The sequence below is a fragment of the Lotus japonicus genome, chromosome 1 (genome assembly GCF_012489685.1).
Source record: "Lotus japonicus ecotype B-129 chromosome 1, LjGifu_v1.2".
In the NCBI taxonomy this organism is placed as follows: domain Eukaryota; kingdom Viridiplantae; phylum Streptophyta; class Magnoliopsida; order Fabales; family Fabaceae; genus Lotus; species Lotus japonicus.
The window spans coordinates 132,004,686-132,028,089 of NC_080041.1; the positions used below are offsets into that span (position 1 = coordinate 132,004,686).

The following is a 23,404-nucleotide window of genomic DNA, read 5'->3' on the forward strand; positions in this document are numbered from 1 at the left end:
AGTGACTTTTGATACATGACAAATTGTTAAATGAAATGTAACAGAAAATTGAATTAGCTTTAATGGATTGTGAAATACACTCTAACACACTATATGTTCCATATTATCTGCTACTTAAAGCTTTTGAGATTGAAACATATATTAAGAAAGGATTTGACTAAATCACCATATGTAATTATGAAGTAAAATCATCCTAACTTAGGCTACTCAGTACTATTTTGACATGTGTCTTGTTAAAGTCACAGATAAATAAATAAAAAAAACCATTAGTTTCTGATTGTTGTTCACATAAAAAGCCTTTACAATCATCACATAATTTTTTGTTTTGAGGTTAATCATCACATAATTATTCACGTTCATTTAATTTTGCCACGTATTGCCAAATTGTGTCTTCATTTAAACCAATTTATCATATTAGAGATTACTTAAGCAACATATTGCTTGAATAAATTCAATTAAAGATGTTGAGCAATGTATGTATTTTTCATAAATAGATCCTCCTTGAATGCACACAAAACGCAATCTTGATGGTGGTGTTTAACTTGAACTAAAAGCCCAACAATCAATATTAACTCAAAACTCAGTTCAATGAAATGACAACAAAAAAACTGAAAACTGTGATCAGAAACCAAATTAAACAAGCATTAATGTTGATGGTGGAAAACTTGTGCCTTTCTTTTAGCTATATGCAGTACGACACACTTGAAAACATTTAGAATCTTCTGCCAAGGAAAGTATTTCGAATCTTCTGCCAAATTTGCTTGCACTTTCCTCTGCTTGGCATACTCTCATTACTGGAGAAGATTGATAAGTGCTAGATCCTACATTACCATCAGGTGAAAAGTAGGTAGGACCTACATGCTCCTCCCAATGGTCAAGGGGAGGAAAGCAATCAGAAAATTCATCAATGTGTGCTTCACCGAAGAGGGATCTGTTTCCATCATCAGTATATGCTCCAGAGTTCAATGGTCCACCTGCAGAACAATATGGTGGTGTTTCTCCCAGCTGATCTAAACCTACCAGGTCACTCTGTGATGTTGTACCGAATGACAATGCTTCTAGTTGGCCTGCAGATGATAGGTCAAATCTCTTAGGATAAACATGCAGTTGGAAGGACAAAAACTTGTAATCAGGAATAAGAACTAGGAGTACAATTCATGATCTCATAATCAAGGAACAGAGTGACCAAATTGTGTCTTCATTTAAACCAATTTATCATATTAGAGATTACTTAAGCAACATATTGCTTGAATAAATTCAATTAAAGATGTTGAGCAATGTATGTATTTTTCATAAATAGATCCTCCTTGAATGCACACAAAACGCAATCTTGATGGTGGTGTTTAACTTGAACTAAAAGCCCAACAATCAATATTAACTCAAAACTCAGTTCAATGAAATGACAACAAAAAAACTGAAAACTGTGATCAGAAACCAAATTAAACAAGCATTAATGTTGATGGTGGAAAACTTGTGCCTTTCTTTTAGCTATATGCAGTACGACACACTTGAAAACATTTAGAATCTTCTGCCAAGGAAAGTATTTCGAATCTTCTGCCAAATTTGCTTGCACTTTCCTCTGCTTGGCATACTCTCATTACTGGAGAAAGATTGATAAGTGCTAGATCCTACATTACCATCAGGTGAAAAGTAGGTAGGACCTACATGCTCCTCCCAATGGTCAAGGGGAGGAAAGCAATCAGAAAATTCATCAATGTGTGCTTCACCGAAGAGGGATCTGTTTCCATCATCAGTATATGCTCCAGAGTTCAATGGTCCACCTGCAGAACAATATGGTGGTGTTTCTCCCAGCTGATCTAAACCTACCAGGTCACTCTGTGATGTTGTACCGAATGACAATGCTTCTAGTTGGCCTGCAGATGATAGGTCAAATCTCTTAGGATAAACATGCAGTTGGAAGGACAAAAACTTGTAATCAGGAATAAGAACTAGGAGTACAATTCATGATCTCATAATCAAGGAACAGAGAATAAGTATGCCTAAAGACACAAGTACACACCCAAAATGTGTCGGTCATAGTAGTTAAAATTAACCGTTTGAACCCCTAGGTCAAAAGTTCGATCCGTAGGAGTCGCACTATTGGAGAGACATTTGGTTTTCACCACACCCAAATCAAGTTTGCGAGAGCAATTTAGTACCCCGAAAAAAAGAAGACAAAAGTAGACATAATTCTTGTAAACTCACCTCGCAACCTCTTGAGGTTTATTGATAGTGAGATCACCTACTAAACTACCACAAGAATAATAGTGAATCGTGACTTCTCATGATTATATAGCCTAACCATATGTTTAGAAATCATTTGCATGGAACATCAATTTTCTTAGAATTCCTCCCCATTGAAAATCCTAATGAATGGCTAAGAGGATAAAAAATGCACTTTATGCTTGATAGTTGAAAACCACAAGGATGTTGAACAGAAGTGTTTATGTAGGATACATGTATACACTACCTTGCTGAACAATTGGAATTTCAAACTGTTGCAGACCATGATCTGGTTCACCATATTGTGCAGTTTGTACACCTGGCGATGTCTCCCCCGAGCCATGTTTTGTTGTCCCAACTGGCATCAGATGAAGATCCTTCAAATTGTTGTTAGCTTGCTTTTTAGCTCTTTCCACCAAACGCTGCAAGGTGCAGTAAAGATATGAATCATCAAATTTAAGAGTTCATAAATCAGGCGGTTAAGTACGCTCCAAATATTCACAACACAGCCACAGCAATCAACATTTAGGATAGAAAAAACAAAATACAAACCTTCTCTTCCAAATTCAGAGATTGCACAGGGCGATAATTTTGTCCATCAAAAGTCACCTCCACAACCTCATACACACAATTAAGGACAAGGGACATTGGTTGTTCAGTTGTGTGATAAATGTAGCGCTCATCATCATCTTTATCAGAATCTTGAGCATGTTCAATAATTGTATTCCATGACTTCTCTGGAATCTTGCCTATTTTCTATTTTTCAGAAGGAAAAAAATCAAATGAGCATATATACTTAGATATCAGTATTAAGCAGTCAAATAAAGAGAGCATCAAAAGCTAATTAAAGCAGATAACATATTAAACCTCTCTTAATGAAGCTTGATTGGTTATGTACAACCGCAGAAGATCCTTAACAGTTTTTATTCCATGTGAGGACAGCTGCTTGCAAGGTTCACCATTTCTGGCTATCTTCTTCAGACGCCATACCTCGTCATTCAATGATGGACGGCCGTATTTCATGTTAGCTGCAATGATCAAAACATAGCTTAGAAACAATATTGTACGTGTTAGGAAACTCGGTAGATTTCATGTTAGGGGAACTTTAGTTTTAACTAGTTTCAATCACTTTTAACATAATTAATTTGACAAACATCAATTCTATCTAAATTCAATTCAGAGAGTTGATCCAAACAATCATTAATTAATAGCTTCTGTGGGGGAGAAGAACCATTCAAATGTGAAACCAAAGATGCTATGTAGTAAATGTCAAAGGTAGGCATGGTGACAAAAAATGCATGAATAATGGGGAGAACTTACCTTTTCCTCTGTAATCCAAGACCTTAAAGGGTTCACTCCTCCCTTCTCTGATGTCTGTTCTAGAGGAATTAGATTGCACTATTTTAACTCCTAACCGGAACTTTCTGCTTCTTGTTCCGCTGGAGTTATCAGTAAACACAATCTTCTTACTGATGTAACCAACTCCATTTTTCAATGTAATGATCGTGCCTCCAACAAGTAATGGCCCTTTTCCCTCTCTCGGACTCAAAATTTGGGCATTGAATTCCTCTGCAGTCCAATCTTCACTTCCAAAGTCACCATCCAGGACACAGATCTTGATCCTCATAGAGGAACCTTCGTCCTTGACTACGCGTTGCTGGTTTGCAGCATCACGGAGCTCAATTTGAAGTGCAAGACCTCCCTCAGCTTTGATATCGCACTGAGTGAAAATTGTTTCAGGCAATTGATTCACAAAACACAATTGCAAAGCTCTCCCTCCAGATGTGCCAGCTTTCTGGTTAAGGGTCAATGCACAAGAACTAAATTGGAAACACCAAAAACAATATTAGATTAAAGAGAACTAATTAATGGATTCATTATATAAGTGGTGATGAACAAGATACATGAAAAAGACAATTAACTTCCAATCCAAGGGTACAAATTTTGGACAAGAGAAACGAACCACGGGGACATGTATCGCTGGAGCATAGGTGGAATCCTCTCTTGTATCTAGTGAGAGATGATCAAAACAGCAAAACAAGAAAGACTTGTTATAAAACATTGATTGTGATCATCATTATTAGGGCTGAGCATGGGTCGGGTTCGGGTGAGTTCAGGTGAAACATACCGGGTTTGAACGGGCTTCAATCAAGCATATTCACCACCGATTCCTCCCATGGTATGATTACGGGTGTGTCGGTTTGGGTGAAACGGGTAGCGGGTAGCTTCGGTGGGTTGGGGCGGTTTGAACCCAGAAAAAAAAAGAGAAAATTAAGAAGGAAACCCAATATAGAAGATGGGAAGATCAAAGAAAAAATATCCTAAAAACAGAGAGATTAAGAAGAATAAAATTTACATAGAAAGATCCAGTTGCTCTAATCACTGAAGCATGGAAAAAATACAACAAAATATTCATATTTCCAGCCTTTCATTTGGTCACCAGTAAGCCCCTTTTTATGCAGTTTTTGACAGCTAGCTGTAGAGCCATGGCGAAGAATAGAGGGGTAGAGTCGTAGAAGGTGGAAACCATGGATAAATGAAGAAAAACTGAAATGTTGGAGGATTAGAGAGGGAGATGGGGAACCATGGTGAAATAAAAAAGAGAAAGCAAGTGCTGGAGAAAATGAATAATGGAATTGGAATTGGTTTGAAGACTAATGGAATTGGAAGAAGAAAGAGACGTTTTTGTGGCCTTGGAATGAGAGAGAAGTAGTATGTTTCCAATAAACAATTAAATGAATTAATGACCCATGGAACTTCAAAAGAGTTAATTAAAAAAGAAAGAGATAGTGGGCAGAGTAGTTGAACGGCTTTAGACTAGTAGGAATACACTGCAAACAGTGAAAAGTTAAGTAGATGTGCCAGGCTAGTACAGGTCTAGTGGTCTACACGCTGAACAACACGGGAACTTATGCATTCACGCGGTCGGGTGCCGGTTTCCACGGAAATATTTTACACAACCCGCACCCGCCCGTATTTAACTGATTCAAACCGATTTTTCACGTTTCTGTACCCGATTACCTGCCCAAACCCGCCCGAGGGCTTTATTTTACTGTCGGGTGGCTCGGTTACGGGTCGATGGCGGGTTGATGCTCACCCCTAATCATTATCCACCAGAACATAAGCTAACATGAAAATAAATTCAAAATAGCTTATAATTAAGTCATAAGCTTATCCAAAAACTTACACGAATTTTAATACTATAAGATAAACTAAAAAAAAACTCTGGTTACCACTTTTTGAAGAACAGGTTCCAAGTAGAAAGCAAAGTCATTCATGGTATTTCTGGCACCAGTACTGCACAGAAAATGAAGGAACATTTAGAGGTGAAACAAATAAAGTGCATGAAATGAATGAACCCTGCACTGCACACACAAAAAATAAACACATACAGAAATGAAAGGTGCCGAGCGGTGTCTTCTGGTTCTGGGTTGGCCCTTCTCCGCTTACCAGGAACCACCAGAAGATCCCTGTCATCATCACCCTGACCCTCTTCCTGAGATGTCCTCTTCAATGCCGCCATCACTTCGTGACAATATGAACCAAACCAACCACTCTTTGTTTTCAGAGCAAGTAAGGAACACAACACTCAATTTCTCAAATCACTAACTTCCTGGCTATACACTATGTTTGTTATAGAAGAGATAGTGAAGAGAGAAAGAGAGAAGAGAGCTCAAATCACTAAGTAAGGAACACAACACTCAAATTTCTCACATGTATATACACACTTATATATACATGTTTCATGTTTGTTAAAGAAGAGAGAAAGAGAGAAGAAGGAGATAGGAAGGATATATGGAATCTACCTTGGATACTTGTTTTAAATTCATAACTCCTATTTGGATACTTGTTTAGCTAGTGCTCCTTACATACTAAAAGTGGCTAGTTTAGTAATTATGATATTACAGAGTAGTTCATTAATTAAATTACATTATTAGCAGTATAATATATCTGAACAAAGGATGATTATGTTAAGGCATAGGGAAATTCTAAGAAGGACAGAACAGGAGAAGCCATGGCTTATCAACCACACAATCCACGTTATGGTTCTGCAAACCAAGCCCTCCCAACTTCTTAGGACGCGTTATTATTAATAAAAAGGAAGAGCTTCGGAAATAGCAGAAAACTAAAAACCGCGTTATATGATGAAATGAAGGAGTAAATTAAAACCGAGGGAGGGAACTGCAACGGGAGAAGCTCAAGTTGCAATTTTCTTCTTCTTCTGAAACTTTCAGGAAAAGGAAAATCCATTTAAGAAACAAGAACGCGTTAAACATTAATGGACACGAACTGCACTTTCAATAACGTACATACAATTTGTAGGAGAGAGATCATTTTTGCGATGGAAAGCTAGTCCGTCACAAAATGTTTGACCAACCTAGTTCCTCTTTCCTTCATAACAAAAAGTCAATTACTACCCCATGTTGGTGAATTGTTTTTAAACTTTTTTTTTGGTAAATAGTTTTGTTTTTTACATTATTTGAATTTTGAAAAACCCATAAACCTTTACAGCAATAAACAAATTGGCTTAGTAGGACATGGGTGATAAATAACTTTAATTTAGTTATTTTTTTAATAAAAATTAGTTTTTTTTAAGAAATAAAAAATGAGTTTAAAATAAAGTAACAACATATTTATAATTTATAATAAGGATTAAAGTAAAGTGAGAACATATTTTGGATAAGTATTATGAAAATTGCTATTGAATGTGCAATAACTAAAATGAGTTTTTATTGTTAAAAAGGAAAAATACAAAATTGTTATGAATAGTTTGGATGATCATGTGTATTTGGGTATATGGGCTATACTAGAAAGTTTGTGGGCTTGGCTCATATCTATCATCTCCATGAGTTGACCTAGTTCTAGTGCTATAAATAAAGAAGGCTACATCAAGCATCCGCACCTCATTCGACAGAATAACTTGTCTCACACTTGCTCCTCTCTTCCCCTCTCTCCCTTTTACTAATTTCTCAACAAAAATAGAATTTTAATATACATACATTCTTTTCTATATAATTTTCTATCATAATTAACTATTTTTATAAATTAATAAACTAAAAACAAATAGATCTAAAAAAATTATTTTTTGAAATATATTAATTTATTAATTGTATATATTTAAATTTTTTAATAAATTTTTTGGGATGATGGATGGTAATTTTTTTTACCAATGAAGAAGGTGACCTCAGTAGCCCCAAGAGACAAAACAAAACTACACACCGATGTAGAAGATTGTAGAAGCACGATCATGCATGAGAGAAACTGAACAAAAACTAGGTAAGAAATTAAAAATATTATCCTCATGTTAGTCTTGGATTGTGTTTGGTAAGAGCATCAACAACTGTATTAGCCTTTCAAAAAGCTTGACCCCGGACGACACTAGTAAACCAACGCAACTAGTCACGAATATGAAGAACAAGCAACGACACGCACTGATAGGAATCAACACACCCGGAGCTCAAGAATCTGATGCAATTAGCGGAGTCCAATTCAAGAACAACACGACTATAGCCCCTATGATGCAGAAGACGAACACCATGAAGCAAGCCCTAAAGTTATGCATGAAGCGCATAGCATGTACCAATGCGCCGAGAGAAGGCCACAACAAAGGCACCAAAATGATTTCTGACAATACCTTCTTAATATCTTAGTCTAAGACAGAGAAAACTAAATCACGCTCAAAGAGCGCTTACATTAAACTTACATCCTAAAATGAAATATCTACTACAATTAAAACTTAGAACTGATATGAATGAGACAATAAAGGAAATGATGAGTTTTAATGGGTATACTTGTGCATAATTCCCTAAAATCAAATTTAATTTTGAGATTTTCAAAAAAAAAATTAATTTTGAGACTCAAATTAATAGTGAGAAACCGTTCCAAGCATCTCAATAGCTAGTCAATAGTATATTTTGTCTAGTAAAATTCATTCTAAGATTTCCAAACATACCCTAAGTTTCTTGTAAATTACAGCATAATGCTACTAATTGTAAATTTTGGTGACGGAAAAAATTGTCAAGAACAATTATCCCAAAAATTTAAATTATTAAGTAAAGAACATATGAATGATTATATTTCTAACAAATGACTTATAGTTTAATTACATGGCCGTTACAATAAAATGATTTGAACCATTAACTTCTTTTTCCTGTATTGATCTGTGTTCAACATTAAAGAATATTTTGCTTTGAACATAAAGTATAAACATAACAAATTTCGAATTACCAAATATTTTTACAAGAAATACCAATAGAGGGAGGTGGAGAGGTGTCAAAGAAACATTTTTGCAACAGATGCTTTTTGAATTGAACCAGTATGTATATATTTGATTTTACTGAAAGTATACACACAAATAACTTGACAGGAGGACCCATGTTACACGTCTCTTCACTGTGGTTGGAATTGAAGGAGGTAAACTTCAAGAAACAAAAACAAAATGCTGAAAACATAAGACATCTAGGGAGCTTTTATCCTAGAATTATGTTTCTAGGCACTTTCTACCTAGTAACAAACAAAGCATATAAAACAGGTTTCTAAATTCCAATAGTTATAGTTAAACCAACATTGCATTCTTCCTAGCAGCTGCATCTTTTCTCACTGATATGACCCATTTGATCGCAGCTCGAATCTTGCACCACTCTACTTTTGGTTTCCTACTTCTTGATATATCCATAGCATGATTCAGCAAAGTGTTACGGCTGCTAAATTCTGCTCCATCACAAGAACCAAAGTAAAAGCCATTTTCTGAACTCTCATACTGTGTTGGATAACCACATTGCATAAGTGGAAAATGTGATCCATTGAAGTAGCAGTTATCCCCTTCTATGTACATTCCTAAGGAAAACTCATCATCCAAAAGATTGTTTTGTGGTATTTCTCTTACTTCTGGCACTGGATCAGCATAGATTTGAGAAGCATACATTCCTTCATCATATGAAGCAGAGATAAATGGTTGAACATAACCTGGCCATGTTCCTGGTTAGTAATTGATCCCTTGTAAGCTTGAGTGATGTAGTATAATAGAAATTAGAAAGAGATACACAAAATTTATACCATTATGTATACCTTGTGATGCTGAGATATCAATATATTGCAGATCTTGAACTGGAGCAACTGAGTGCCTTGATTTTAGACATGCCTCTAGGTTTAAGCAGTTCAATATAGTTTCATCAATTGGTTTCAAGTTATTCACGTTTTTGTATGCATCTTGCTTCACTATTTCAACCAAATGCTGCAAAAGAAGAAGGAGCCTGATCACTTTGTATAATATGATATATAAAATAAACAATGATAAGATGAGAATTACTAATTCCATGTAGGGTATGAAATATGAATGTTTACCTTCTCGCCCGGCGCTAGAGTCTCTAGTGAATAATAATTTTGGCAATCAAATGTCACTCCCACAAGTTTGAAGATGGAATTGAATAACAGAACTATTGGTTGCTCTGGTGTGCGGTAGCTATAAAGCTTGTAATCATCTATCAAACAGGTATTGGCATGTTCAATTATGGCTAACCAGGACTTCTTTGGAATGTTTCCCAATTTCTGCAACTCCAGAGCAAAAAATCCAATGAACACAAACATTTTTTGGATGGATTTCATTAATTGCTTATATCAAGTGCACAAGTAAAGAATGGCTACTAACAAAACATCAAAGTAGGAAATCTGTGTTTTACCTCATATAATGAAGATGTGTTGGTTGTGTATAACTGCAAGAAATCCTTCACAGTGTGAATTCCATGGACAGAAAGCCGCTTGTGGATTATTCCTTCTTTGGCAATTTTCTTCAAACGCCATATATCATCCTTCAAGGATGGAGGGTAGTGTTTCTTGTAGGCTAAAATCACCAAACTACACGTCAGTTTTGGAGTTCTCCCACAGCCAGATTATAATGAAAATGAAAAACAACAGATACAAAAGTTTCACGGAAACAATAGTTATGTGCATCTTTGGGAATACTTTACAATTGATTCTAAAGCCAAATTCTGGGTTGAAGCTTCTGTGAGTACCTTCTGAGTGGTACCAGAATAGATTTGACACTAGAGAAGTTGATTCAAACATGCTATATAAGTTTAAAAAAGAGAATGATAAATAGAAGTGAGGACTATTAAGACTCACCCTCTCCTCTGTTATCTTTGACCACAAAAGCTTCACTTGCACCTTCCTTAACATATTCTCCATTGGAATTTGGTTGCACAACTTTGGCTCCTAACCTGAACTTTCGGCTTCTTACCCATCTTGAGTTATCACTGAAGCCAATTTTAGGGATGCAACAAACTCCATTTTTAAGAGTAATAAACCTCTCTCCAATCAACAATGGTTGTTTACCATCTCTTTGGTGTAAGATATTGTCATTGAATTCAACTTCAGTCCAATCCTCATTGCCAGAAGACCCAAAGTCACCATTGAGGGCACAAATCTCAATCTTTATTGAGGAGAAGGGACCATCACTGACTACAGATTGAGATTTAACATCAAATAGTGCAATTTGAAGGGGTGATTCATCCTCTGATATTATATTAGACTGTGTAAAGATGGTATCAGGCAACTTATTAATAAAACACAACTGAAAGGGTTTGGCTCCAGATATGCCAGCCTGATTATTAACCCTTGTTCTGCAATATATTAGCAAAAGAAGAGAAGTGAACTGCAAGCATTAATCAGATCAATAGAGAGTACATGATTAGAAAATGTTAAGTACATCATTAGCATGTTTGGATCAAGTTATTTTTCCTTACAATCAATTCTAGCTCTCAGAAACTACTCCCATAAGCTTCTTGCCAAAATTGATTTTGACTTTAGAATAAGTTGTAGAAAGATTTTCAAACGTGCTGTATACTTCAGGTACAATTTTCTACTTGGTAAAATACATGTAAGAACTTTTTGGATAAACATTCAATATAATTTCACAACTAAAATTGATCAATGAAAATTTGTAAGTTAATATCTATCACCATACCACCAAGGGAAATGAATACAACAATCATTACTTACTGTAAGGAAAAATAATGTTATTAATCATAGTAATAGTGGTGAATACATAACACTAGATATGATACCCGTGCGTTGCACGGGTTCATTTACAATATTTATTAACATTATCTAAATGTTATTACATGTCCAATCAAAATTAGATTAATTTTAAAATATAAAATAAAAAAAATGTGTTAAGACATTTTAATAAATAGTTTTACAATTTCTTTTGCAAATAATTAATATAAATATTACTAAATTTAATAATTAATATTTAATAATTAGTAATATTGTGATTTTAAAAAATTAATAATTTATTTAGTAATATGAAAAATCATACAGTTAATTTTAAATATTTTGAATTACGTAATAAGTTTTTAATATCATCATATTAGTTTTAATAGTATACTTTCACAATTTATAGTTTATTCCTGGAAAGTCATTTTTCAGAAGAGATAACCACAATTTTCCAAATTGTTATACACTTGTTAAGACTAAAATAAATAATTTAATTTCAACTTTTTCAATTATAAAAAGTTATAAATTTAATAGAGTAAACATTATTTACTAAATTCAAATTTTTTAACTTTTGTAATAATTATTTCCTCTGTTATGCTTCCTCAAGTCATTTTGACTAATATATAATGAATAGAAATTAAAGTATATTTAAATATATTTTTGTTATATAATACACACATATATTATATTTAATAGTAAATACCCTATAACAGAATTTTAAATTTTAAAAATTGTTATCGAACTTATTTATTAATAAATATTATTTGATGATTGATTAATTTTAATTCTTAATATTTTTCATTGATGCAAAAGTTAAGTCAAGTTTTAAGTTTTTAAATATCATTATTTAATAAAAGCAGTTGAGTCGTTTTAGAAAATTCAATTTTTTCAGTTTTTATTATTTATTTTTTATTTAATATATTTATCACAAAGGATAATTTTTTTATTGTTTATTGCATTTTATTTATTATTATTATTATTTAAAAATTCTCCTCATGTTGTGATGAATAGTTTTAACATGAAATTTAGTGGTAGTTGATTAACTTATTGCTTTGTAAATTTTATTGATTCATTATTAGTTTAATGTATATAACACAAAGGATTTTTTTTTATTTTTTGATATATTTATAACAAATTTTCAAGTGACTTAGGCAATTTTATTCATTTTTAATATTTTAATTTAATTTATACAAAGGAAAATGTTAATGAAAAGGTTTAAAGTAATTTTTACATTTTAGTAGGTAGTTGAATAGATTTTTGACTTAAGAAATTTTATTAAGTTTTTTATTTTATTATTAAATGTATTTTCTTTTGAAAGTATTAGTAAAGGTATTAATACAAAGGAAGTTTTTATTATTTAATGCATTTAATGTAAAGGAGTGCAAAATCTCAAGTCTCCTTTACATATATATATATAGATATGATGTAAGTACTAAATATTGAATTATGCTAGCAATTAGTATAATCCTGAAATCTTGACATGAAAAACAAACCTTGAAAGTAGGTAATCCTGGACTTTGTGTTCCACTTCCTCACGTACCTATTTGAAGGAGACAAACCTTACTACATGTTTAGAAATCTTTCTAGAATTGATTCTAAAACCAAAATTAATTCTACGAAGAAACTCTTATGAGTACTTCTGAGTGCTAGAATTGACTCCGAGAAAAAAGAAGCCGACTCAAACATGTTATCGATGACAAGGGATACCAGTACTTTGTGTGTACTCTTCATCATTCTAATATTTTAAATAAAAGAGTTGCCCCACTATTCATAGACTATTATAAATCAAAGTCAGACATACTTCAATAAGATAACTGATACTGCTCAAATCAACTACTAGTCAAACTAAATGAAACAATGAACAGAAAAGAATCCTTCAAAACAACAACACTATTGCACAGTGATTATTATATCATTCATTTCTTACCACTCGTTGGAGGAAAGTTTCAAAGTAGGATTCATGATCATTAGTCTGCAATGCGTTTATCAAATTTCTAAGGCCACTGCACAATGAACAAAAAAATCAATTTTAGTACTTGCAACACAAAACACCAGAATAAGTATACAAATTATAACACGTGCTCTCATACCTGATTGATGATGCTTGTTTTGTATCACCATGGCTCGGTTTCAATTTTTCAATTGGAATCTTGCCACTGCCTTTGTGCTCGGGGTGAGATTGTCTGTTTGATACCATCCAAAAGATCACCAGCAGAATGAACAACACAAAAGTTTTCAGAACTCCAAAGGGTACAACAGAATCAACTAAGTAGTTAGAATTAATAGTATCAAGAACTCAACCGAACAATGCCTTTATACATCAACACAGAGAGAGAAACAGGCCAAGTTGACCAAAATGCAGGAAGAAGCAAGGAAGCTTCATTCATTTCATCTTCAGTGCACTGATAGGACACGTTAATATAACAGAAAGTCACCTCTCTTTTCCTCCTAAAATTCTCAGAAAGTACCAAAATCTATTTTAAAATATAACTTCTGGACACAATAACTACAAGTATGTTGAACTCAATCACTTCATACTACAAATGATTGATGTTGATAAGTGTTAGAAGAAGTATACTATAATAAAAGATAAGTACTAGTAGCTAAACGCGTCTGATAGTGACTGCTGATACATAGAATTCTAGTGATAATGAACTCGGAAAATTAATTAAGGGACAGAAAGGGATAGACAGAAAATTGATTGTCGTGTGGGATTTGATTTTGATCGAACGAGTATCATTCCAAATGAAACATGCTGCTGATTAACACTTTTTCTGTCACAGCAGACACGCTTAAAGTTGTTAAGTGGCAATGTTTTTCTCTAACTACGCGTTTAAATCCATGAGAGGCCTACATCTACATGACATAAATAGTTGAAATGTCCCTTGCATGGATATTAGAGCAACTCCAACCCCTGGTTCCTTATCTGGTTTCTTAACACACTATTCAGCACTATTCTGCACTATTCCTGTGGGCCCGTACTGCCACATCAGGCTTAAGAAACTCCTAAGGAACTGAACCAGATTTTGCTCCAACCCATGATTTCTTAAATTACTATTTGAAGGGTCCCACCCGTGTCCCACCATACAACATAAATTAATAATATTTATTTTCACACAATTTAGATTTAAAATTTAATACTAAATCAATTAAAAAATAATTTAATTAATATTTATACGAATTTAATTTAAATTTACTTAATATTTAAAACAACTAAATTTAAATATCGACATATTAACTTAAAATAAAATAAAAAAGTACATTGTGTTTTTTATAGCAAAAACAATTTTATTGAATGATAGAAATAAAGACGAAAGAAAATACATGACAATGAAAAATAAACAACAATACATTTTAAATGAAATACATAATAACACTTGAAGATTAATTTTCATTATTCTCGTTTTCGGGAAGCTGCCAAATATGCTCCACCAAGTCTGCTTGAAGTTGGTGATGGATTGACCTTTCAATTTGATGTGCTCTTCTTTCCAAGATATTTCTAAAAGCGGGGATAGGACCACTTAATACTTCAGCATCCAATATGTCATTATTGACCTGTTCATAAAGAAAATTACCTTGGTACGTGTTGCGCTCATCTTCAACAATCATGTTATGCAATATGATGCAATCATACATTATTGACTTCATGTCATTCGGATGCCAAAAGCGTGATGGACCACGAACTATTGCAAACCGAGATTGGAGAACGCCGAATGCACGTTCAACGTCCTTTCTTGCTGCTTCTTGTCTTTTGGCAAACTTTTGCCTTTTTTCTCCTTGTGGCATTGAGATGGTCTTCACAAATGTAGACCACGGGGGATAGATGTCGTCTGCTAGATAGTATCCCATGTGATACATTGTTCCATTCACGCTAAAGTTCACCGTGGGAGCATTTCCACTCAAAACATCATTAAACACAGGAGATTGGTTTAGCACATTAATGTCATTGTTAGAACCTGCAATGCCAAAAAATGCATGCCAAATCCACAAGTCTTGAGATGCCACTGCTTCAAGCATGATTGTGGGCTTTCCATGATCACCTCGAGTGTATTGACCTTTCCACGCAACTGGACAATTTTTCCATTCCCAATGCATACAATCAATAGAACCCAACATACCTGGAAATCCACGAGACTCCCCCCATTGAAGTAGGCGGGTAATGTCTTCATGGTTCGGGCGCCTCAAATATGTTTCACCGAATACTGCACACACACCTTCTACAAAATTCTTTAGGCACTCAATTGCAGTACTTTCACCAATTCGAACGTACTCGTCAACACTGTCAGCAGGTGATCCGTACGCCAACATACGAATAGCGGCAGTGCACTTTTGTAATGGTGTCAAACTTTGTCTTCCAACTGCATCAACAGATTGTAAAAAATACGGGTTATGAGACCCAAGGGCATCTACAACTCTGAGGAACACATCCTTTCGCATTCGAAACCTTCGCCGGAAAAGCTCCTCCGGGTATACAGGATTTTCAGAGAAGTAGTCCATCCACAACCGCTCGTGCCCAGCTTCACGATCTCTCTCTATCACTTTTCTTGTTCGCTTGGGCCTAACAGTGTTCGCATGTTGTTGATAAAACTCCATCTCCTCCTGCATCATATCTTCTATAGTCGTGTCATTGATAAGTTCGTCAATGACAACGTCGTAAATGTCCCATTCGGCCATAGTGTTTGGATCCATTCTATGACACAATGAGAAACTATCGGTGTAATTTGATAGGAGGAAGACGAGATGAGAGAACAAAAGAACTTTGGAATGTTGAGATGAGTGAAATATGACATGTATAAATAAGAGAAACAACAAGGCTATATTCTCCAACGGCTATATTCTCCAACGGCTATATTCCCCAACGGCTATATTCTCCAACGGCTATATTCCCCAACGACTATATTCTCCAACGGCTATATTCTCCAACGGCTATATTCCCCAACGGCTATATTCTCCAATGGCTATATTACTCAACGGCTATATTCTCCAACGGATATATTCCCCAACGGCTATATTGAAAAACTCGAATATTGAAATTACAACATTGATGAAGTACACAGTAAGAAAAACTCGAATATTGAAATTACAACATTGATGCAGTGCACATAATTAGAAATGCTAAAATTACAACACTGATGAAGTACACATAAGTAGAAATGCTAAAATTACTACACTAATGCGGTACACATAAGTAAAAATGCTAAAATCACAACATTGGTACACATTAAGAAACACAACAAGAACTAAGACATTCCTAGTTCATTCATGGCGTATTGACATAGGCGCTGATGCGCTGCTAACTGCACCTCGTTCATGTTAGATGTGTCCTGCATAAGGATATCCCTGTATTCCCTAAGCAACTTCGCCTTCATAATTTGGGTTTTTTCCTTTTTAATTTTGGTTTTTTCCATCTTCATCTCCATTTCTTGGGTCTTCAGCTCCTTGAAACTCGCCAGTAAGTCTATTTTAGCTTTCCCGATGGCTACCATATCAGAATTAGGAACATATAACGGCTCACTTGAAGCAGTGTCTCCTACTTTGGCTTTCCTTTTGATATTCTTCTTTCCCTTTGGGCGGGTTGCTGGTTGTGTGGCCTCATATTCGTCGCCCTCAATTGATGCACTCGGGTCAGACGATGTTGCATACGCCCCATCTCCTGACTTCTTCTGTCTCGTTGAACTGGTTGTCATAAATGTTCCCTTCCACTTTGGTTCATCTTTCACCAACCGTCAAGCATTCTCATGTTTGAAATCTTTACCCGTATCTACGTGATATATGGAATGCGCCGTAGCCATGATGTCCTTATCTGAGTGTCCACTTTTCCAATGACTAGTAGCCTTGTTGTGGCAACCGACAAATATTTGAATATCAGCATTCAATTTAGAAAAATGAGACTTCAAGGAGTTTGCTGACCTCGAAGGATAGGCAGGGTCGCGGTACTCCTCATATTGGGCTTGGATCCTATCCCAAAACAATGTTGACTTTTGATCATTTCCCACGACCGGATCGGTAGAAACGTTGAGCCATGATTGAAGAAGAAGTATATTATCTTTACCACTCCATTTGTTGCGTTTCTTTCCGGTTTCTTCAAGCTCAATATCATCTAGACCCCGTTGAGTAGAAAATTCAGGCTCATCAGGCATAGCCTCACATTGTGTATCTGAGACTTTTGAACTGCTGCTACCAGTAGGAGGTGCTTGGTTTTGAAATTGGTATTGTGGTGGATACACGCAATATTGTGGATTGTTTGGATAAGGCATTTGTGGTGAATATGGTCCCATTTGACATGGAGGTTGGCTTTGATGGTGGAACGATTGTGGAAACATTTGATATGAAGGATTTTGAAAATTACCACCGGTGTGACGAGGTTGGTTCTGAGGGTGACACATCTGCGGAGGTTGGCTTTGTGGTTGATACATCTGCGGATGTTGGTTTTGTTGTTGGTACACCGGCATAGGTTGGCTTTGAGGGTGAATCATCTGCGGATGTTGGTTTTGTTGTTGGTACACCGGCATAGGTTGTTGACTTTGCGGGTGAATCATCTGTGGAGGTTGGTTTTCTGGTGGAAACATAGGCGAAGGATGCAAACCTTCACTTGTAGGAGGAGTTTCATTTTGAAGGAGTGGATAATATTGCTCAAAAGAATTATTCATTTTGAGAATTTTGAGAATTTTTTTACAAGAGAGAAATTGTGGGAGTAAAGATTGGTGTTTCAAATGGTCTACTGCACTATATATAAGCTGGAAAACCAAAGATTGATGAAAAACGGTAAGAAAACCGGTCAAACCGGTAAATTCAAAAAAAATTAAAAAAAAAAAAAGCCCAAACGGGCAGAAAACCGGGTCCAGCCGGTCAAAACCGGTCTGGACCGGTCCCAAACGGTTGGATGACCGGCTAACCCGGTCATCCACTATAAATACTCCCTTATCACTCCCTCCCTCATTAACCCTAGCCGTTTCCCCTTTCTTCTTCCTCTTCTCTTCTTTTCTTCTTCCTCTGCTCTTCCTCTGCTCTTCTTTTCTTCTTCCTCTTCTCTTCTTCCTCACGGCCAACTCCTCACCTCCTTCGACCCGCCACCTCACCGCCTCCTCACCGCCACCAAACACCCACAACCTCAAACAAAACCCACCTCTCCGCCACCAAACACCCACAACCACAACCAAAACCACCTCACCGCCACTCACCTGCCACCAAACAACCTTCACCGCCACCAAACCCGCCTCACCGTCTCCTCATCGCCACCAAACACCCACCACCGCAACTAAAACTTACCCCAGCCGCCACCAAAGCTTCAATCCGGACCCAAATCGCCCCTCAAGCACTGGATCGGAGACATGCAGGCCTTCCACCCTCCGCCACCAGATCGGAGAAAAACAACCGGATCAAGCTTTCCTTTACACCCTTCAGCTTCTGTAATTTTTTTTTCATTTTTCTTTGTAAAAATTTAATCTTCTGAAGCTTTGTAATTATTTTCTATTTTTATTGTTTGAATAAAATTGTAGGTAGTTCATGCAATCTGTTTCTACTATTTCTTCCCTCTGAAATCTGTTGGAAGTGAATGTGAGAGAAAGTATGTTATTTTAATTAAGAAACTGATAAAGCAGAGTTGCTTGCAGAAGCAACTTTGCCCACTTTTCCTTAGCTAAGGAACCTTAAGGAACCCTGCTCCAATGGGTAAGAAACTGGCCCTTGGTTTCTTAGCAACTCCAACCTGGTTAAGAAACCAGCGTTGGAGTTGCTCTTAGTGGATGCGAGTAATTTTACCCATAGTTAACTTAATATTCATCTGCGGCGCATGTATTGGTAATTCTGATATCTTTGTATCTGAGAAAAGTTTTTTTCAAAGAAAAATGTTAGCAACACACTCTCGCACACTTCATATGATTTCTTTATTTTTGCAAAAGCAACACAATTTTTAGTAATAGAGAGAAAATACATTAACTATTTTAAGAATAGACCCATCAAAAGAAGTATGTTAGAAAATGCGTTCAAAAGAGTGTTAGTAGCACTCATTTTTTTTATTCACAAAACTCATATTTGAAATTTTATTTAATTACAATACGAGATATACCACATGAATCACTATCTGTTACAATTGGCTCCAACTTGTGAGCTAGCTCAATCAACCTACGTTTTTGGGTGAATTGAGTTGGAATTAAAGTCTCATTTCACCTAACTTAGTGGGCTAAGCAGGTCCGAACCGGAGTTAGCCTAATCACCTCGTCACTTTTTTTTTAATTAAAATTCTTATTTTGTAGTCAATAAAAATAAAATGATTTTTTAAATAGCATAACAGCAACATGCACCAGCTTTTATTAATGAAACATTATTTTCTTTACATATTTCATTGTGATGCATTGAAAATTTATTTATTTTCCTCATTTTTTTATGTCTAGTGCCATTTATATTTTATTGAATTTTTCTAATTTGTTTTTAAATAAAAGTGACTCAGCTCATTTAACCCACTAATCTATGGTGAGTTGAGCATGATTATGATTTTAGAGGCTCACAAGTTATTTGTCTTCCAGCTCATTGCGATCACCCACCTTTTTATTAAGTACAAAATATTCTCAGCTTATTATGAATATTTGGATGTACATTATTAAGTGTAGGAGTTAGAGTTGAATAAAGAGTCTATGGGTCAGACTTATATACACTTATTTTTACACTCTTAACCTAATATTGTAAATAGAAGAGAGGTTGCACTAAGCATTTTTACAATATTTCTTCTCTTGCTCTCTCTTATTACTTGTTTGCTCATTGTTCATAATACGTTATTAGTGCAACAATTCACTTCTCAAATAAGCATCACATTTGACACCTTTTCTTTTAGTAGATCTTATAATGACATGAAAAAGTCTCTCCTTACCTTCTTTTGTTCATCTTTTATTCTATATTTTTTTTATGTTGTTGTGACACAATGGTATGGTGAAACCCAATAATGCATAATCTATTTCATTTGCAATGAGATCAGATGAGCTATGGGTATTGTGATGCTCGTCAATCATGACATCTTTCATAACCTAATTTGATGTTCTTTTTTTTTATATATATATATTTTCTTTCTAGTTTTTTTTTTATCTTCATACACTTTTGGATATTGACTATTTTTATGTAAAAACTATGAGTCTCAAAGAATTGAAGTACATTATATTTGCTACAAGTTTAGAAGAACTGTAGTAATATATTTAAACAATGAATTTTGAAAATTCTTAGCATAATACATGAGTTCAAAAAATCATAGTATGATGCGCTTTAATTGTGAACCCAAAAAATTCATAGTACAAATAAACATAAAATATGGTTTCAAAAGAAAGAGTGAAAGCATTGATTTTCAGTTAATTTTGTTTCATAGATGCTCCAAATGTTAACTTTATTTCTCTATTTGGCTTGTTTTCATGTTTTTCTAGTGAATTCATTAAAAAACACGTTCTTAACCCAAAAATTTTAGATCAATTGTTTTATAAGTTATTTGTGAATAAATCAAAACCTTTTTCACATCATCTCTCTACATAGTAAATATAGTGTAATAAAATTGAGTGCAAACTATTTGCTAATGAAAACAGTTGTAAATGTGGCAGTTTATGGACACCTACATGTTCTATATATAATTAGTGAAGGGTGGGTTAAATTAAGAGCTAAGAGCCTATTTCGGTTAAACAAACCTGAAATCCATAACATAGCATGTTGATTTTCATGAGTTGTCTGTCCCCTTTCTCACTCTCATTCCCTTGAACCTCTATTTCATACTTCTCCCTCAAACACCTATATATATAAAATGTTCCTAGCGTTTAGGGGCCCCTGATTTTCAATTCCATTGCTTCCCCTCTCTCTCTTCCACTGCTCAAGGCAGATAAGAGGGGAGGGGAGGTAATTGAACACCAAAAATAAAGGGAAGAAACAGAGAAATTGAAAAACAGGGTTGAGGAGGAGGAGGTGGTAGATGGAGGAGCTCCAAAACCAGCGCAGTAGATCCTCCTATGCAGCTGCTGGTACCGACCTACATGATGTGAATGTGAGAACCATAAACAACAACTTGTGGGTAGGGAGGAGCAAGAACTACAACAACCCTCCTCCATCTAATTATTACGACCCATCCCGATACCGTTGCGTAAAGACGGTTAGAAGATCCTCAGACACATGGTGGTGGAATGATCCTGATAGGAAGAGGAAGCGCAGAGTCGCCAAATACAAGCTCTATGCGGCAGAAGGTAAATGCAAGCATTCCGTAAAGAAAGGATGGCGCTGGTTCAAAATTAAATGCATTAAGATCATCACTCGTTTCTAGCACGTGTATGTTTGAATTTTCATTGAATTCAACGCCGATCCACTTGAGAAAATCATTATTCTCGATTAATGCATTGAGACGTGTGTTTTCACACATTGAAGAGAATGGAGCACAATTATTGCATGGATCATATTTATCTTGTATATCTATATATGATTACATGTTCTTCCTTGTATCTCTCCTTTTGTAGCATTTCCTCCTTGGTAGTTCTTCCATTTTGTAGAATCTTATCACTTTTTTTTCTTCCTTTTATGATGATCCCTCAAATTTGAGATACAGATATATAATTTGGGATCGATGATTGTGTTTTTTTTTTAACGTGATGTTTGTGTTTACGTAGCGAAATCCCACATGCATTATCAATGTATCAATAAAAGTAATTGGGACATTGAGATTGAAGGCATAGTATATTATTAGTATGTGTTTGGGTGAGCACTGTCAAATGTGATTTCGAATAAACTTGATTTTTTTTCCTTTTTTGGTATAGTTTGTTTGATCAAATATAACTTGAAATAAAGTAGCTAGTTTAGTACTAAATAGTATATTAATTTGTAACAACATATTTCAAAAAAATATTAATTTGTAGTAAAAAAGAAGTAGTATAATTAATTGGTGATTTGCAAGGCTTTAGAGATTCTTAATCCCTTTATGTAGAAGAAGTCTCCTTTATTAGTTGTGATCAAACTTCCTCAGAGATGAAATATGAGTGGATTTTTATTCATAAGCATGTGGATGTTTATCATGATTTATCTGGCCTTCATTTGATTAAACAAATGACTAGACACAAGGTTCAATTTTTGGTTTTACTTCTAAAAGAGGTCATATAAGTTTAATTTTAGAATCTTGTGAATTAATTAATATTAGAATATACTAGATGATATAAATTAAAAATAAAACATAACTCGTATTTAAAAAAGCTTATCTCTAGACTCTAGGATCAATATTTATAAATAGAAGGCAATGGGCCAACGGTTTTATTGAATTAGATAAAGGTAGCATATTTTTCCCAATAAACAAAAAACTCGTGGCAGGCTTATAGTCAACGGAGAGATTAAGTATGAAATATTGAAATATGAATCCAATCTAAACCCCACCTAAAGTTTAAAAAAATAAAAAACTTTTTATTCATGATAAGAGGGTTTAATCATAGCTCATGTCATTATATATATTTTTTCAAATAATGATTATTCGCTAATTTGGATTGCCATTATTAGGTACAAGTTTTGGATTCAACTTTCATGCTTTTATAGTCAAAGGTTCAAACCTCCAATAGTCCGAAGATGTTTTTTTCTCATTCCTATCATTTTCCAACCAAAATATAATGAACATATTAATTCAAATAAGATTTAATTTGTTAATGAGTAGTACTTGTAAAAAAAAACAATTTATATCATTTTATACCAAGTTACCATCATTATGTTATTTTTAGTTACACACATTTAATTTTTTTATAATGACTGCTTGTAAAAGAATAATTTATACTTCTACGCCAATATTTAAGTGTTAAATATGGCAAAGAACCTCTGGAGTGAGTGGGTTGAGGTTGCGGCTAAGAAGAGTAGTCGTGATTCAGGTTGGGAAGCTAGTGGATCAGTGTGTGAGGTTGGTTGGTCTCCACCGGCAGAAGGGTCACTCAAGATAAATATTGACTAAGGCTGGACAGGGGATGGTGGTCAAGGCGCAGCTATGATCATTCAGGATCATAATGGTGATTGTATGTTTGCTGCAACTTTGCTGAACACTTACTGTATCAATGCCACGAACACTGAGGCGTATACTTTGCGTTGGGCCTTGCTAAAGTTGAAGGAAATGGAGCTAGATTCGGTAGTGATTGAAACATATTCTAAGCCTGTTGTCTCATGTTTCCAGCAACAAAGAGAGGGGACATGGTTCTTAAGCCAA

The 23,404-nt window shown here is 34.9% G+C and overlaps 6 protein-coding genes across 11 annotated transcripts; 1 reads left to right on the plus strand and 5 right to left on the minus strand.

Annotated features, from left to right (window-relative positions):
- Window positions 1-462: 462 nt before the first annotated feature.
- LOC130730911 (calmodulin-binding protein 60 B-like) lies at window positions 463-5,332 on the minus strand. Of its 3 annotated transcripts, XM_057583053.1 has the most exons (9): window positions 4,580-5,328; window positions 4,352-4,448; window positions 4,187-4,233; window positions 3,544-4,043; window positions 3,091-3,251; window positions 2,776-2,979; window positions 2,471-2,645; window positions 1,638-1,874; window positions 463-1,067 (listed from the first exon to the last, which is right to left on the minus strand). In XM_057583053.1, exons 3-9 carry the CDS (start codon window positions 4,210-4,212, stop codon window positions 679-681), a joined length of 1,692 nt encoding a protein of 563 aa, XP_057439036.1. In that variant the 5' UTR covers window positions 4,213-4,233; window positions 4,352-4,448; window positions 4,580-5,328; the 3' UTR covers window positions 463-678. The 3 variants fall into 3 exon arrangements, with proteins under 3 accessions (XP_057439036.1, XP_057439035.1, XP_057439037.1); XM_057583052.1 differs by having other exon boundaries at window positions 4,187-4,448; XM_057583054.1 differs by having other exon boundaries at window positions 935-1,067; window positions 1,478-1,874; window positions 4,187-5,332.
- Window positions 5,333-8,523: 3,191 nt separating this feature from the next.
- On the minus strand, window positions 8,524-13,700 carry LOC130730912 (calmodulin-binding protein 60 B-like). 4 transcript variants are annotated; one of them, XM_057583056.1, is made up of 8 exons: window positions 13,308-13,700; window positions 13,145-13,220; window positions 12,711-12,757; window positions 10,345-10,841; window positions 9,903-10,063; window positions 9,568-9,777; window positions 9,280-9,457; window positions 8,524-9,189 (listed from the first exon to the last, which is right to left on the minus strand). In XM_057583056.1, the coding sequence occupies exons 1-8, from the start codon at window positions 13,412-13,414 to the stop codon at window positions 8,780-8,782; spliced, it is 1,686 nt and encodes a 561-aa protein (XP_057439039.1). In that variant the 5' UTR covers window positions 13,415-13,700; the 3' UTR covers window positions 8,524-8,779. The 4 variants fall into 4 exon arrangements, with proteins under 4 accessions (XP_057439039.1, XP_057439038.1, XP_057439041.1 ...); XM_057583055.1 differs by having other exon boundaries at window positions 8,524-9,201; window positions 9,292-9,457; window positions 13,308-13,698; XM_057583058.1 differs by having other exon boundaries at window positions 9,292-9,457; window positions 13,308-13,693.
- Window positions 13,506-15,891, minus strand: LOC130726155 (uncharacterized). Its single transcript, XM_057577389.1, has 4 exons — window positions 15,564-15,891; window positions 15,336-15,419; window positions 15,100-15,173; window positions 13,506-13,619 (listed from the first exon to the last, which is right to left on the minus strand). The coding sequence occupies exons 1-4, from the start codon at window positions 15,889-15,891 to the stop codon at window positions 13,506-13,508; spliced, it is 600 nt and encodes a 199-aa protein (XP_057433372.1).
- Window positions 15,892-16,457: 566 nt separating this feature from the next.
- Window positions 16,458-16,904, minus strand: LOC130726165 (uncharacterized). Its single transcript, XM_057577396.1, has one exon. It carries the CDS (start codon window positions 16,902-16,904, stop codon window positions 16,458-16,460), a length of 447 nt encoding a protein of 148 aa, XP_057433379.1.
- A 39-nt stretch (window positions 16,905-16,943) lies between these two features.
- On the minus strand, window positions 16,944-17,495 carry LOC130726175 (glutathione S-transferase T3-like). The gene has a single exon (XM_057577406.1). It carries the CDS (start codon window positions 17,493-17,495, stop codon window positions 16,944-16,946), a length of 552 nt encoding a protein of 183 aa, XP_057433389.1.
- A 3,662-nt stretch (window positions 17,496-21,157) lies between these two features.
- LOC130726185 (uncharacterized) lies at window positions 21,158-23,155 on the plus strand. Its single transcript, XM_057577416.1, has 2 exons — window positions 21,158-21,425; window positions 23,004-23,155. Exons 1-2 carry the CDS (start codon window positions 21,158-21,160, stop codon window positions 23,153-23,155), a joined length of 420 nt encoding a protein of 139 aa, XP_057433399.1.
- Window positions 23,156-23,404: the final 249 nt, after the last annotated feature.